The sequence below is a fragment of the Bufo bufo genome, chromosome 6 (assembly GCF_905171765.1).
Source record: "Bufo bufo chromosome 6, aBufBuf1.1, whole genome shotgun sequence".
NCBI lineage: Eukaryota > Metazoa > Chordata > Amphibia > Anura > Bufonidae > Bufo > Bufo bufo.
In genome coordinates this window covers 439,466,085-439,482,278 of record NC_053394.1, presented here as the reverse complement: position 1 = coordinate 439,482,278, position 16,194 = coordinate 439,466,085, and the positions used below count along the sequence as shown (strand labels likewise).

General features: G+C 49.0%; 1 protein-coding gene across 1 annotated transcript; it reads left to right on the top strand.

Annotated features, from left to right (window-relative positions):
* Nucleotides 1-748: 748 nt before the first annotated feature.
* SLC16A6 (solute carrier family 16 member 6) lies at nt 749-15,051 on the top strand. The gene is made up of 6 exons (XM_040434875.1): nt 749-867; nt 7,446-7,681; nt 9,017-9,160; nt 9,261-9,389; nt 12,880-13,692; nt 14,404-15,051. Exons 1-6 carry the CDS (start codon nt 854-856, stop codon nt 14,640-14,642), a joined length of 1,575 nt encoding a protein of 524 aa, XP_040290809.1. The 5' UTR covers nt 749-853; the 3' UTR covers nt 14,643-15,051.
* The last annotated feature ends 1,143 nt before the right edge of the window (nt 15,052-16,194 follow it).

Below are 16,194 nucleotides of genomic sequence, written 5' to 3'. Positions count from 1 at the left end.
CTCGCAATACACGACATATGACATCTGTACTGTGGGGAAAATGGCTTTCTTATATGGGGAGACCGCTGTGTGTTTTGCATGCGAACCTGGGGCAGTTCTGTATGAGTGACATATGGACCAGCTGTGGAATTCACCCTATACATTGCAAGGGGTGAGGCCCACCATAATCATCTGCACCATAAATTAAGATCCATCCCTCAGGTCAGTGTCCTGACATAAAGGGCACTCGCCTGTGCCCCGCCACTCTGTCCAGAGCCTCTGGAGTGCTGGCCTTAGAAGTGACGTGTCCCCAAGATGCTGGTTACTGTCAGGTCTTGAGCTACTTCTGGGCTTGTCACAGCTGAGGCCGGTGTCCTGGCTACAGCAGCACACATGGGCCCCATCTAGAAGTCTTACATGCTGGGGACCGGACAAAGCCAGATCACGGTGCCATGCTGTCATGGATGAAATGGGGTTGAATCTGAACAGTCCATTTAAAGAGCTCACTTGACTTCTCACAGTGAAAAAGATCAGATAGTGGTGTGGTCATCAGAGGATAAATACATAGTCAAGCATGTCCCACAGAAGGGCTGGTGCAGTGTGAGGGTAACGTTGGAAGCCATGACTGATGCGCAATCGGGAAAATGTAGAGAAGGGATGCGTCTGCAAGATGTGAAAGTGGGGAGTTGCAGATAAAGAACTTTTGAGCAAAAAGACCCCAAAATTGATTTAGGGAAAAATCAGATGCTTAGAAGATGAAGTCTATGTGAGCGATGGCCCTAGTGGAAAGTCTTGGCACACATCAACCACACATTGTAGACTGTGAGGCGGCACACTGAGCGCCAGACTATACCAGTAATATCGCCATCCAGTAATGCCTGTGTACAAGTAAAACCGCCAGTCTAGTCTGTAGTAAACCTGAGACCCTCTACCATGTACTGTAAACTATGGGAATGCTACATCTGGTTTCTATGCTTTTAGATGTATTCCCAACATTACATCTTGGGGAGAATATCTCTATGAATACTGCTGGATGGAGGCACCATATGGCAGCACACAGTAGGAAGGAACTGTAGAAACTGTCCAATTCATAAGGTGTAGCAGACAGACAAACCTGATGCTGTGGCCAGTGTTATGAGAGTTAGCAAGGTCCATGAGCGAGGAGGATGAATGTGCGTCAAATCACTGCTCCACTTGCGTGTCCGTGGAGGCTCGCCATGTGCACACTTGCAGTTCTCAGTAATTGTTAAAGTTGCATCTAATTAACTCGTCAATATAACCTAAACCATGAAATGGTCTCTTTCTCTCTTTTTTTAAAAAAATGTTAAAAATTTTTTTTTTTCCTCTTACTACAGACCAGTCTCCAATCTTCCCTTCATCCATTATCTTTTCGCTAACTCTCTCCTTGATCCATTAAAATCTGTTTTTCAAACCCTACATTTCACAGAAACTGCCCTCACCAAAGTAACAAATGACCTGACCGCTAAATGCAATGGTGACTACTCTCTACTAATTCATCTCTCTGCAGCATTCGACACAGTAGACCACCATCTTCTCTTCACCATGCTCCAATGTATTGGCCTTAAGGACACCGTTCTTTCCCATTCTATCTCTCTGGAGTCTCTTTCAGTGTGTCATTTGCTGGCTGTACCCTCCTCCTCTCCTCCTTGCTGTTGAGGTTCCTCAGGGTTCAGTCCTAGGTCCTCGCCTCTTTTCTTTCTACACAGCCTCAATTGGACAGTCTATCAGCAGATTTGGTTTTCACTACCATTTCTATGCCAATGACTCCCAACTATACACTTCATCCTGTGACAACCCCTGCTGTACTACAGTCCACCAGTGACTGTCTGTCCTCTGTGGAATATCACGTCCTCTCTCTCTATTTGAAACAGAATTTTTCAAAAATGTAACTGTTCCCTCCATCTACTACCCTAAACCTGATATCGCCCTCTTATTGTGTGACACTACTATAACTACTGGTTAGCACGCCCGCTGTCTCTGTGTTATGGTTGACACTGGTCTTTCCTTCACCCCCTCTAATCAGTCTCTCGCCCGCTCATGCCGTCTGCACCTCATAAATATCTCTAGAATCCACCGCTTTCTGACTGTGGAAAGAACAAAAATTCTCATTGTTGCCCTGCTCCATTCCCGTCCCGATTACTGTAACTTATAATTGGCCTCCCCTCACCAGACTCTCCCCTCTCCAGTCTATCCTGAATGCAGCAGCCAGGGTCCCCTATCTGTCTAAGGGCTCATTCAGATGACCATATGAATGGGTCTGCATCCGTTCCGCAGTTTTGCAGAGCGGGTGTGGATGGACCCATTTATTTCAATGGGCTACAAAAGATGCCAACAGCACACAGTGTGCTGTCCGCATCCATAGTTCTATTCCACGGCCCCGCAAGAAAGATAGAGCAAAGTCCTATTCTGCAGACAAGAATAGTAATTTCTATCATAGGATTGGCCATGTGCGGTCTGCTAAACACTTACAACCCTACCCGTGCTGCACCCCTACATCATCTCCTCCTCCTCTACCACCCTACCTGTGCTCTCCACAGTGCTGCACCCCCTACATCTCCTCCTCCCCCTCCTCTTTGTCTACCACCGTACCTGTGCTCTCCACAGTGCTGTACCCCCTACATCTCCTCCTCCTCCCCCTCCTCCTTGTCTACCACCCTACCTGTGCTCTCCACAGTGCTGCACCCCCTACATCTCCTCCTCCCCCTCCTCCTTGTCTACCACCCTACCTGTGCTCTCCACAGTGCTGAACCCCCTACATCTCCTCCTCCCCCTCCTCTTTGTCTACCACCGTACCTGTGCTCTCCACAGTGCTGTACCCCCTACATCTCCTCCTCCTCCTCCCCCTCCTCCTTGTCTACCAGCCTACCTGTGCTCTGCACAGTGCTGCACCCCCTACATCTCCTCCTCCCCCTCCTCTTTGTCTACCACCGTACCTGTGCTCTCCACAGTGCTGTACCCCCTACATCTCCTCCTCCTCCCCCTCCTCTTTGTCTACCACCGTACCTGTGCTCTCCACAGTGCTGTACCCCCTACATCTCCTCCTCCTCCCCCTCCTCCTTGTCTACCACCCTACCTGTGCTCTCCACAGTGCTGCACCCCCTACATCTCCTCCTCCTCCTTGTCTACCACCGTACCTGTGCTCTCCACAGTGCTGCACCCCCTAAATCTCCTCCTTGTCTACCACCATACCTGTGCTCTGCACAGTGCTGCACCCCCTACATCTCCTCCTCCTCCCCCTCCTCCTTGTCTACCACCCTACCTGTGCTCTCCACAGTGCTGAACCCCCTACATCTCCTCCTCCTCCTCCTCCTCGTGCTCTCCACAGTGCTGCACCCCCTACATCTCCTCCTCCTCCCCCTCCTCCTTGTCTACCATCCTACCTGTGCTCTCCACAGTGCTGCACCCCCTACATCTCTTCCTCCTCATGCTCTCTACAGTGCTGCACCCCCTACATCTCCTCCCCCCCCTCCTCCTTGTCTACCACCCTACCTGTGCTCTCCACAGTGCTGCACCCCCTACATCTCTTCCTCCTCATGCTCTCTACAGTGCTGCACCCCCTACATCTCCTCCTCCCCCTCCTCCTTGTCTACCACCCTACCTGTGCTCTCCACAGTGCTGCACCCCCTACATCTCCTCCTCCCCCTCCTCCTTGTCTACCACCCTACCTGTGCTCTCCACAGTGCTGCACCCCCTACATCTCCTCCTCCCCCTCCTCCTTGTCTACCACCCTACCTGTGCTCTCCACAGTGCTGCACCCCCTACATCTCCTCCTCCTCCTTGTCTACCACCGTACCTGTGCTCTGCACAGTGCTGCACCCCCTACATCTCCTCCTCCCCCTCCTCCTTGTCTACCACCCTACCTGTGCTCTCCACAGTGCTGCACCCCCTACATCTCCTACATCTCCTCCTCATCTCTGTCTACCACCCTACCTGTGCTCTCCACAGTGCTGCACCCCCTACATCTCCTCCTCCTTGTCTACCACCGTACCTGTGCTCTGCACAGTGCTGCACCCCCGACATCTCCTCCTCCCCCTCCTCCTTGTCTACCACCCTACCTGTGCTCTCCACAGTGCTGCACCCCCTACATCTCTTCCTCCTCATGCTCTCTACAGTGCTGCACCCCCTACATTTCCTCCTCCCCCTCCTCCTTGTCTACCACCATACCTGTGCTCTCCACAGTGCTGCACCCCCTACATCTCCTCCTCCCCCTCCTCCTTGTCTACCACCCTACCTGTGCTCTCCACAGTGCTGCACCCCCTACATCTCTTCCTCCTCATGCTCTCTACAGTGCTGCACCCCCTACATTTCCTCCTCCCCCTCCTCCTTGTCTACCACCATACCTGTGCTCTCCACAGTGCTGCACCCCCTACATCTCCTCCTCCCCCTCCTCCTTGTCTACCACCATACCTGTGCTCTCCACAGTGCTGCACCCCCTACATCTCCTCCTCCCCCTCCTCCTTGTCTACCACCCTACCTGTGCTCTCCACAGTGCTGAACCCCCTACATCTCCTCCTCCCCCTCCTCCTTGTCTACCACCATACCTGTGCTCTCCACAGTGCTGCACCCCCTACATCTCCTCCTCCCCCTCCTCCTTGTCTACCACCATACCTGTGCTCTCCACAGTGCTGCACCCCCTACATCTCCTCCTCCTCCCCCTCCTCCTTGTCTACCACCATACCTGTGCTCTCCACAGTGCTGCACCCCCTACATCTCTTCCTCCTCATGCTCTACAGTGCTGCACCCCCTACATCTCCTCCTCCCCCTCTTCCTCCTCCCCCTCCTCCTTGTCTACCACCCTACCAGTGCTCTCCACAGTGCTGCACCCCCTACATCTCCTCCTCCCCCTCTTCCTCCTCCCCCTCCTCCTTGTCTACCACCCTACCAGTGCTCTCCACAGTGCTGCACCCCCTACATCTCCTCCTCCCCCTCTTCCTCCTCCCCCTCCTCCTTGTCTACCACCCTACCTGTGCTCTCCACAGTGCTGCACCCCCTACATCTCTTCCTCCTCATGCTCTGCACAGTGCTGCACCCCCTACATCTCCTCCTCCTCCTTGTCTACCACCCTACCTGTGCTCTCCACAGTGCTGCACCCCCTACATCTCCTCCTCCCCCTCTTCCTCCTCCCCCTCCTCCTTGTCTACCACCCTACCTGTGCTCTCCACAGTGCTGCACCCCCTACATCTCTTCCTCCTCATGCTCTGCACAGTGCTGCACCCCCTACATCTCCTCCTCCCCCTCCTCCTTGTCTACCACCCTACCTGTGCTCTCCACAGTGCTGAACCCCCTACATCTCCTCCTCCTCGTGCTCTCCACAGTGCTGCACCCCCTACATCTCCTCCTCCTCCTCCTCCTCCTCCTCCTCCTCCTCCTCCTCCTCCTTGTCTACCACCCTACCTGTGCTCTCCACAGTGCTGCACCCCCTACATCTCCTCCTCCCCCTCTTCCTCCTCCCCCTCCTCCTTGTCTACCACCCTACCTGTGCTCTCCACAGTGCTGCACCCCCTACATCTCCTCCTCCCCCTCTTCCTTGTCTACCATCCTACCTGTGCTTTCCACAGTGCTGCACCCCCTACATCTCCTCCTCCCCCTCCTCCTTGTCTACCACCCTACCTGTGCTCTCCACAGTGCTGCACCCCCTACATCTCTTCCTCCTCATGCTCTGCACAGTGCTGCACCCCCTACATCTCCTCCTCCCCCTCCTCCTTGTCTACCACCCTACCTGTGCTCTCCACAGTGCTGAACCCCCTACATCTCCTCCTCGTGCTCTCCACAGTGCTGCACCCCCTACATCTCCTCCTCCTCCTCCTCCTCCTCCTCCTCCTCGTCTACCACCCTACCTGTGCTCTCCACAGTGCTGCACCCCCTACATCTCCTCCTCCCCCTCTTCCTCCTCCCCCTCCTCCTTGTCTACCACCCTACCTGTGCTCTCCACAGTGCTGCACCCCCTACATCTCCTCCTCCCCCTCTTCCTTGTCTACCATCCTACCTGTGCTTTCCACAGTGCTGCACCCCCTACATCTCCTCCTCCCCCTCCTCCTTGTCTACCACCCTACCTGTGCTCTCCACAGTGCTGCACCCCCTACATCTCCTCCTCCCCCTCCTCTTTGTCTACCACCCTACCTGTGCTCTCCACAGTGCTGCACCCCCTACATCTCCTCCTCCCCCTCCTCCTTGTCTACCACCCTACCTGTGCTCTCCACAGTGCTGCACCCCCTACATCTCCTCCTCCTCCTCCCCCTCCTCCTTGTCTACCACCCTACCTGTGCTCTCCACAGTGCTGCACCCCCTACATCTCCTCCTCCTCCTCCCCCTCCTCCTTGTCTACCACCCTACCTGTGCTCTCCACAGTGCTGCACCCCCTACATCTCCTCCTCCTCCTCCCCCTCCTCCTTGTCTACCACCATACCTGTGCTCTGCACAGTGCTGCACCCCCTACATCTCCTCCTCCTCCTCCTCCCCCTCTTCCTTGTCTACCACCCTACCTGTGCTCTCCACAGTGCTGCACCCCCTACATCTCCTCCTCATCTCTACCTGTGCTCTCCGTTCAGATAATGATTTATGACTGACATCCACCATAATCTGAACCTCTAATGCCCATCTCCAAGACTTCTCCTGAGCTGCACCAGTTCTCTGTAATGATCTACCACAATAAATTAGATTGTTTCATAACATCCACAGTTTTAGGCACTCCCTTAAAATCACTTTTTTATTTTATTTATTTTTTTAGGTTGACCGTTCCCTGATCTGACTCTCTTCCATTCACACACACACACACACACACACACACACACACCACCGTTCTGCATCATTGTTCTGAACCTGATCCATCTTCCAATATCACTCCCTATACACTGAGAAGCACTAGAGATATCGACTGGTGACGACTCATGTAGCCTTAGATCTACTACCCTATTGTGTTTTAAGATGGCTGGAGCATTTTACAAAAAAGCACTTATCTTATGTGTTTCCTTATCTCCTGATTGTAAGCTTTTCTGAGCAAGGCTCTCATTCCTCTTGTTTTTAGTTGTTGACTTGTCTGTTGCTATGACTGTTTGTACTTGAACCCCCTGATTGTAAAGTGCTGCGGAATAAGTTGGCACTATATTAATAAAGATTATTATTCTAGTGCAACTCCCTGCCATATTAGTCTCTATCCACTCCCATCATGCACTGACAACCATATGGCTTGCATAGCGGGAGAGATGGTGGTTGGAGACCAGTCTAGAAGTAGGAGCCTGTATTTTTCATCACCTGACCTCTATGGGTTCATTCACCTGAGCAGTGCCGGCCTCATCGAGTACGTACGGTGTAGGCAGAAAGAAGATTGTTGCTGACTTTGTCTGGAGCTTGAAGAATTGTGCGGTTTCCTCAGCCCTAATATGTTGATAGTATTTCCATGGGAAGCCGGATTGCTTCTAATTTTCTGTACCAATTCCTGTTCCTAGGCAGACAAAGATGAGAAACATGGAGAAATGCTCCGGTGCCAACGTCTACACCAAAGTGCCTGATGGAGGATGGGGCTGGGCGGTGGCTGTGGCCTTTTTTTTTGTGGAAGTGTTTACTTACGGGGTCATCAAGTCTTTTGGGGTGTTCTTTAATGATCTGATGATCTACTTTGAAGAAAGTAACAGCCGAATATCATGGATCATCTCCATCTGTATCTTTGTCCTTACGTTCACGGGTAAGTCCTATCACACAGATGACGTCTGTGTTATCTGTAAGTTTCTCAGGTCATTCTAATCCATAATGAGTAAAATGGCCTTTGTTGGTGGCCACAACTTCCAGATGTGAGAGGTTCAATCTAGGTAAAATAAAAACTAAGACTCAGGGGCGTAACTGGGGAGGACTAGGGCAGGTGAAGCATGTGCTGGGGGCATCGGCAGACCACTCTTCCTTGGCCAGAGTAATTAGCCCCTTAATGCCGAGCATGTAGGGAATGTATGGAGCAGGCCCGCATGCATAGCCTGCTCCATAAATGGCTGGTGCCAGCTATATAATACAGCAGGCAAGTGCCAGCAATGACCAGTCCTAATAAAGAATAGGACATCTGTGGGGGTAGACAGAGGAAGGGGGTCTCCGATTGGTTGCCCGTCATCTGCTTGTTAGAGACCCATAGACTGCAGTAGTATTCTGTTGCAATCTATGGGACAAGTGATTTCAAACGTTTCAAATCGCCCCCTTTATTTTAATATGTCAAATTAGACACTAAAAAAAATAAACATAACAGGTATCACTGCGTTCAATAATGTCTGAAATACTAAAATCGAAAAAAAATTCCTGCATAGTGAACACAAAATAAAAATCCACAATTCACCATTTTTTGGTCACCTTGTCCCCCGAAAAAGTGAATAAAAAGTCGTCAAAAAGTTGTATGTACCTGAAAATGGTACTAATAAAAACTACAGTTTGTCTTACAAAAAGCAAGCTCTGTAGATGGAAATATATTTAAAAAAAAAGGTAAGGGTGTGAAAAGATGGTGATGTAAAGCTTTTTTTTAAAGGTTTTAATTTTAAAAAGTAAAACAATAACTAAGCAAATTTGTTATCGCTGTAATGGTACTGACCTGCATAATGAGAAAGTCGCATCCTTCCTTGTGCACCGTGGATGCTGCAATATCAAAACCCAAAAGTCCATGTGTATATATTTTTTTTTCCATTACCAGCTATGGTAAATTAAATGGTGCCATTAAAAGTACAATTTGTCCCCCAAAAAAGTAAGCCCTCATATGACTGTGAAGAGAAAATGTAAAAAGTTGTTGCTTTTGTAAGGTAGAAAGGAATAAATTAAAAGGCAAAAATTGGCTTGGTCCTTAAAGGGTTAGATACAGGATCTGTGTCCTGGGGAAGGAGAGCCAGGCCTCATGAAGGTTAGGGTTTGTGGACCAGCTGCTTCCACACATTTTTCTAGGGACCTGAGGCCTGACCTGTCCCTGGCTGAACAACTAGCGCATAGTCCTCATCTCAACAGGACGCACGTGGCATTCAGTGTCTTTACTCCTCTCTTCTGATTTCTTCAGCTCCCATCTCGACAGTTCTCAGCAACCGCTTTGGGCATCGGCCAGTGGTCATGTTTGGAGGCTTCCTCGTCAGCATGGGAATGATATCTGCTTCATTTGCACGCAACGTTGTTGAGATTTATGTCAGCATTGGAGTGGTGTCTGGTAAGTATCTTAATGTAGTGTAGGACGTCAGTCCGTGGATGAGAACTGTGGGCAGGAGCTCAGACTCTTGAGTAAATGGAGTTTTTGTCTTATGTTTCAGGTCTTGGGTATTGTCTCAGCTTCCTTCCCACTGTCACAATTTTGTCACAGTACTTTGACAAACGGCGCTCTTTGGTCACCGCTGTAGCGTCCACTGGAGAATGTTTTGCCGTGTTTGCCTTCGCACCAGGTAGAGTATGATATCTCCTGCCTTCTGAAGCAGTCTGGTAGACATGCATGCTGATCTTAGTAGAAGCAGGGCTCTGTCTTCTAGACAGTTGTTGGGAGTGCTCCATGTGTGTCTAGTGCCCAGTAAATGGCCTTACCCTTAATAAAGGTGACAGTCTGATCCCAACTGATTATGTTGGGGAAGATGAGGATTGGACATGTTGAGTTTCAACACCCAATCCTTGGGTTCTTCCTGGAAACCAGCTACTATTGGAGGGGACAGAGGTGTTGCACAGTGTCTTTTTCTTCTCTCAACACAAAACTCAAAACGCATACACGCTTAGCAAAGTTGACAACGCATGTGTTTGGGGACAGTAGGAGAGATGGCTGACAGCTATGGAAGATGTATGGCCTCTCAGCTGATCTAGAACTTGTCATGTGTTGTGTACACAGAGGTGGATTCTGTTTCATCTGATCACTTTGCAAAAAAGAAAACTGAAAACATGAGACCTATTCAGTTCTGCAGCATCTGTAGATTCATTCAGAAAGTCTTCACACCCCTTCGCTTTTTCCACATAACAGCCATATTGATGAAACACAATTACCAAGCAGAATCCTGCTTCTAGAAAGGTCTGCAAATTTGTCTAAACTTAAAAAAAAAAAAAAATGATTCTGTGGTCTGAAAGTGTCATGTCTGGAAGAAACCAGGGAGCTGGTCTATAATGCATGGTGGTGCTGGGAGACAGAGTACAGGTCTCTGGACCTCAAACTCTTGCGAAGATTCACCTTCCAACAGAGCAAAGAACTCTACAGCCAAGACAACACGAGGGGCCACCATAAATAGCTGCATCTACGCCCCCTCCCCAATCCAGAATCAACACTGGAGAAAATGGAGGGGGGGGGGGGGGGGAATCCTCCCAATACAGGATCAACACTGTGGAGAATGAGGGGAATCCTCCCGATCCAGGGACCAGTATACCTGATATAAATTCCAGTTTCCCGGAGTCTTAGGTTTCCTCCCTCCTTATTCATAAGGCGTATAACCGTGGTCGGGTGGACTCTGGGAAACTGGAATTTTATATCTGATGCACTTAGGAGGTCTTAGAGGAGCAAAACAAGAAAAATATATTTTTCATCAGACCCCAATTATTGATCAGACAAAAAATTTAAAAAATGTACCTCTCCTGCTCTGGACAGTGCTTCCACTCGGGAGATCTAGTGCGCTCCTCCTGTACTGCCCCAAACCCTGTTGTTGCCCAAAAGTGACAAATAAAACTAAAAATACATCACTCCTGCTCTCTACCGCCATCAGCAATGCAGATCACAGGCTGAACTTCTCTGCATCCCGGCTCAGGCTGTCGCAATGATGTCATCATGCAGCCTCTAATAGGCCTGAGGCCCAGTGGCCTATGAGAGTGATTTACGGTGGGGCAGGGATCCTCAATATTCAACTGTATCGCTGGCCGGAGGATGTCAATAAAATTGAATGTGTGGCGGTCATCGTGTTTGAGGCCCCAGGCAAAAGAGCCAGGCTCATAGCCCTGGATGTCTTGGCCTAATGACTGCCCTGGGGGTGAAAAGTCCTCTTTTAAGTGAGTGGTCCAACCCTTTACAAGTGCTGGTTTATTCTCAGGATGGGCCATCACTTTATGATCACAGGGGGTCAATACCCTGCACGCCTACCAAACGGCTGTTCTGCAGTAACTCTGATACCAGAAATGCACCGCTCTGTACGTTGCACAGTGGATGGAGCTGGTTACTGCAGAACTGCTGATCGGCAGGGTGTTTGACCCCCATCGCTCCTGAGCATAGGTTATCACTTGTAAAGGGTTGGACAACCCCTTAACAGAAATGTGAGATTTAAGTTTTGTTTGTTTTTTATAAATTTGTACTAATTTCCACAAACCTGACTGTGTTTTTGTTGGAATATTGTGTGCGGGTTGGTGTTTAGGATTATATCCACCTAAATAAATCATTTATCAGATCATCAAGAACTTCAACGGCACCCAAGAAACTCCAGCAAGTGCCAGAACAGTCTCCTAAAGAGGATTCTACTATGGGATCTGGTCCCCACCAGTGCGGAGCTGGTTTAGGAAATGCAGGTGTGAGTGCATCTCCACACACAGTGAGGCAAAGGCTTTTGGAGCATGGCCTGACCTCAGGAAGGGCAGCAAAGAGACCACTTCCCTCCAAGAAAAACATCAAGGACAGACATTCTGCAGGAAGAACAGGGATTCGACTGGGGGAAAGTTATTTGCTCTGATAAAGCACCCTTCACACTGTTTGGGGCACCTGGAGAAGACAAGCTGAGTGCTACCATGAGTCTTGTCATGCCAACATTAAAGCATTAGATCATTCATTTGTGGGGTTGCTTCTCATCCAAGAGAGTGGGCCTACAATTCTGCCTAGGAACACTGCCATGAATAATGATTAAGATCAAGCCTTCTCCTTGGAGCAACATCCCTCAACCATCCAGGAGCAATTTTTCCAGCATGATGGACACCATGTCACAAGGCGAAAGGGAGAACTAACAGGATAACTTAACAAAACATTGAAATTTTGGTCCATGGCCTAGAAACTCCCCAAATTTCAATCGCATTGAGAACCTGTGGTCAGTCCTCAAAGCAGGTGGACAAACAAAAAAACCAGACATTGTGATAAACCTCAATTGTACTTCAGTTACCACAGAAACATCCAACAAAAAGATCCACTGAAGTAGAAAACTGTAAAAACCAAGTCTCAAAACTTTTGGCCAGAACTACTGTATATTTATTTGTAGAAGTATTTAGAGCAATCAATGTGAATAAGAAGAAACTAGAAGACCTGGTGCCTGTTGGCTGCCAGTTTCATAATTCATATAATGGGATTGTGTAAATGATGTCATCAATGCCTGATCTCTCCGATGACAAAACCTTCAGAGACCGCACATGGTGGCAGTTCTAACACTGCTGCATGCAGGAATGGATGAAGAACGCGACCAGCAGAGAGTAGGGACACAGTGTAGGGACTAGGGAAGGCCTTTCTGTGACTTCTGGGATGGGAGGCAGATCTAAAGGGGGGAGCAGAGTCCTCTGACTACGGGGGGTGTTCTGCTATTACTCGGGTAGCATGTGCGGGTTTCTGTGTCTACTGTGGAAGTGAAGGTTGCTCACATCACTAGGTAAGGCTATAGCACTGGACATGTTCTGCTGTAGTGGTGCGGCTGCACCGTAGCATAAGACAGTGGAGACCCTAGCAGTGTGGGTGTCAGTCAAGTCATTGATGGACTATTAGAGTGAAAAATGGAGCAAGTTAGCTCTAGATTTCATTAGTTGCCATGCAGTAAGTATATCCCTGGTTCAGCCCGCACCAAAATACGCAATGAAATCTGCATGTAATACCAGTGGATTTCATTTTGGATTTACCTGCTAAAGGATGACTCTGTGCAAAGTTTTCCCTGTGGCCAGATGTATTCCTGTCCCACTGTCTAGCTTGCTCTTGTGACTAAAACCTTTCTGTGCTTTCTTTTTCAGCCATCACGGCATTAAGCGATCAGGTTGGGTGGCGATATTGTCTGCTAACGGTAGGAGCTCTGCAGCTGAACATTGTAGTCTGTGGTGCGTTACTAAGACCAATAATCATCAAAGCCGAAGAGGAAACCAAGGAACTTCCAAAGCCTGAAAACCTGGAGAGCACCTACATGCTGGAGAATGAGCAGACCATCACATCATTGGACTCCATTGACTCTGGAGTCGAAGTATCTACCTCACCTAAAAATCTCCCAAACAATGTGAAATCTGACACTAGAACAGAAAGGGCAACAGAGAGACCAGAGATGGCGGAGCAGGCAGACGCTTGCAAGACACCTCCTCTTCTAGACTTTTCTGTCTTAAGAAATTCCAGTTTCATATGTTATGCCCTTTTTGGTCTTTTTGCCACACTGGGGTTCTTTGCTCCGTCGCTATATATAATTCCCCTCAGCCTAAGCCTAGGGATAGACAAGGACCGGTCTGCTTATATGCTGTCTGCAATGGCCATTGCTGAGGTCTTTGGGAGGATTGGGGCGGGCTGGCTGCTCAATAAGAAGCCCATCCGCAAGGTCTACATCGAACTTATCTTTGTTGTGCTGCTGTGCTTCGCCTTAATTGCCTTCCCATTTGCTAGCAGCTTCTGGGGGCTCATGATATGTAGTATGTTCTTTGGTTGCATGTTGGGTATGGTGACTGGTACTCACATTCCTATGCTGGCTGAAGACGACATTGTTGGCATTGAAAAGATGTCCTCTGCTGTGGGAGTCTACGTGTTCATTCAGAGCATTGCAGGGCTGGCTGGACCACCACTTGGAGGTAAGAACCTTATCCTCTTTTGCTGATAGGTTTTCTAGTTGACACAGACTGCAGAGGTAGAACAGAGAGGGTGAGCTGCAGAACTTTTTATCCTGTGTGTGCCATGGCGCCATTTCTGGCAGCATAATAATTCTAACCTGCCACCACTGGCCAACATATGCAATAAGGGCTCACAGTGAAAACGGCCCTTACACAATAGTCTAGGAGAGCACAACGTAACGAGAATGGGGTGTTACAGATCTGAGCTGGGCTCTGGCTGTCAGAGTGCCTTCCCTGTAGCTGATCCTCTTGTTTCCTACAAGGAAAGTTTGGAAGCACATAACGCCAGGTCCCTACAGCTCCCCTAATTATTGCTCTAGTTAGACAACAGCAACTCCGACATCCATAGCTCTCTAGGTTGTGGCTATTCAAATCTGGAGGAGCCTTGATATCATTGAGCATGAGCTGGGCTAACTCCAACCTTTTTGCCTATGTTTTATGGTTGAAATGGTGCAGGGGATTTGGTTCCACAGGCCAGTCACTCTCGTATGACTATGTTCTGGGTCCGTACAAGCTTTAGTTTCTGATCCATTATTCACCTAAGAAAAATGGCACCAAACATGTCTGACTAGGGTTAGCAAGCTGCTGTCACCTGAAGTGAGATATTAAATGATTGCAATGACTATAGCTGTTCTGTCAGACCATTAATGGTGGTCTCTTTCTTCTTTGCAGGAGTTCTGGTGGACTATACACAGAATTACGGTTCTGCATTCTACTCTTGTGCGGTTGGGATGACACTAGGGGCCTTTTTTCTGGCCTTGGTGAGGCCATGCCGGACAGGGTTCTGCCAGAGGAAGCCTCCTCTTCTACGTCAGGGAACACTGGAAGTGCCAGACGATTTTCTGGAAATGGACATGAGCAGAGGCGAGGTGCTGAGCAAAAGCTGTGAAAGTCTCACTGGGACAGTATAACACAGCTTGCAATAAACCTCCAGCCTCCCTTAAATCCCACTGCACCAGAACCCATCACGCGTGGTAAAAGGGAACGCAAACCAGAAATGTGAACGATGGGGTTGAAGGAGGAGAGGGAGGGCCATTATCTTCTGCATGCAGGGAACACATTCACTCATTATCGGCTGCAACTATCTGCACCCGGAACCTGGGCAACGCCTACAGGGTAATCGTCGAAGCGTTCATTGCTGAGGACCATGCAAACCAAATATTTATTAAGTTATACTAGTTGAAGCTGCTTTTAGGGGATGGACAGGCAAGTCCTGATGACGGACGATCCCTTTAGTGTTCTCAGGATTCTATTTGTCCGACACAGCCCTGCTACTATCTGGTGACATGGGCCTTGAAATAACAAACCATGTTTCATGTGCACTGTGTTGCGGTTTTCTGTTATCCTGGTTCTGTGTGTGTACTTTGAGCCCAGGCAGGCGCTGGGATTCACACAAGACATCTGGTGTCCACTTCAGAAGATTATAGTGAGCTATGTCTACACATGGAAGGTCCCAGCCATACACACAAGTGAAGAAATACACCCCCAAAAAGAAATGTGCAGGCCATTCAATATCCTAGAAATAACAAGGGCATCATAAGTTGCAGCCAACCAGCGATCTACAATAAAAGTTTCTCCATTCTGCCCACAGCAGCGCTACATGTGCCCCTACTTCCAAGGATGGGAAGGTGTTGCGCTTCACCTATGACATTGGGCATGACCCACAAGGAATGGGGTACATGTCTGTGACATCACTGGAGGAAAAACTGTTCTGCAACTTCTTAATACAAAGAGCCTTATTTCTTCTCTGCATGCTGACACTGACTGAAAACAATTAGGCTAGGTCTACACGATGACACGCGTCGTGCGACAATTTTTATAATGATAGTCTATGGTGTTGCACTGCGACATGCTGCGACGCGACAGTTGCAAAAAATCAAGATGGATTTTTCTGCGACAGTCGCAGCATGTCGGATTGCGACACCATAGATCAGGGATGGCCAACCCGCGGCTCTCCAGCTGTTGCAAAACTACAACTCCCAGCATGCCCAGACTGTCTACAACTATCAGCCTACAGCGGGGTATGGTGGGAATTGTAGTTTTACAACAGCTGGAGAGCCGCAGGTTGGCCAGCCCTGCCATAGATTATCATTATAAAAATTGGTGCGACAAATGTTGCAGTGTAGTTGTGCCCTAAATGTTGTTGTGTAGACCTAGCCTTAGGGTTACATGCGGAGGCAGAAAACCTGTGCTGACCTCCAACTCACACAGTTCAGGATTTGCTACGGTGGGTGGAGTGATGATTTGAAGTAGAATGACAAGGGAAGGATGATGTGAAGTAGTATGACATGGAACAAGGGTGACTTGGAGCAGGTTGACATAAAGTGAGAGCAATGTGGAGCAGGAGTCGGATGAAACTGCATCAAGAAAATGATGCACATTGTAATATATACTGCAGTCCTGAGAACTCCCTATAACTGACAGTCCAGGGAAAGTGTCCCGAATAGGGTATCCTACACTGAT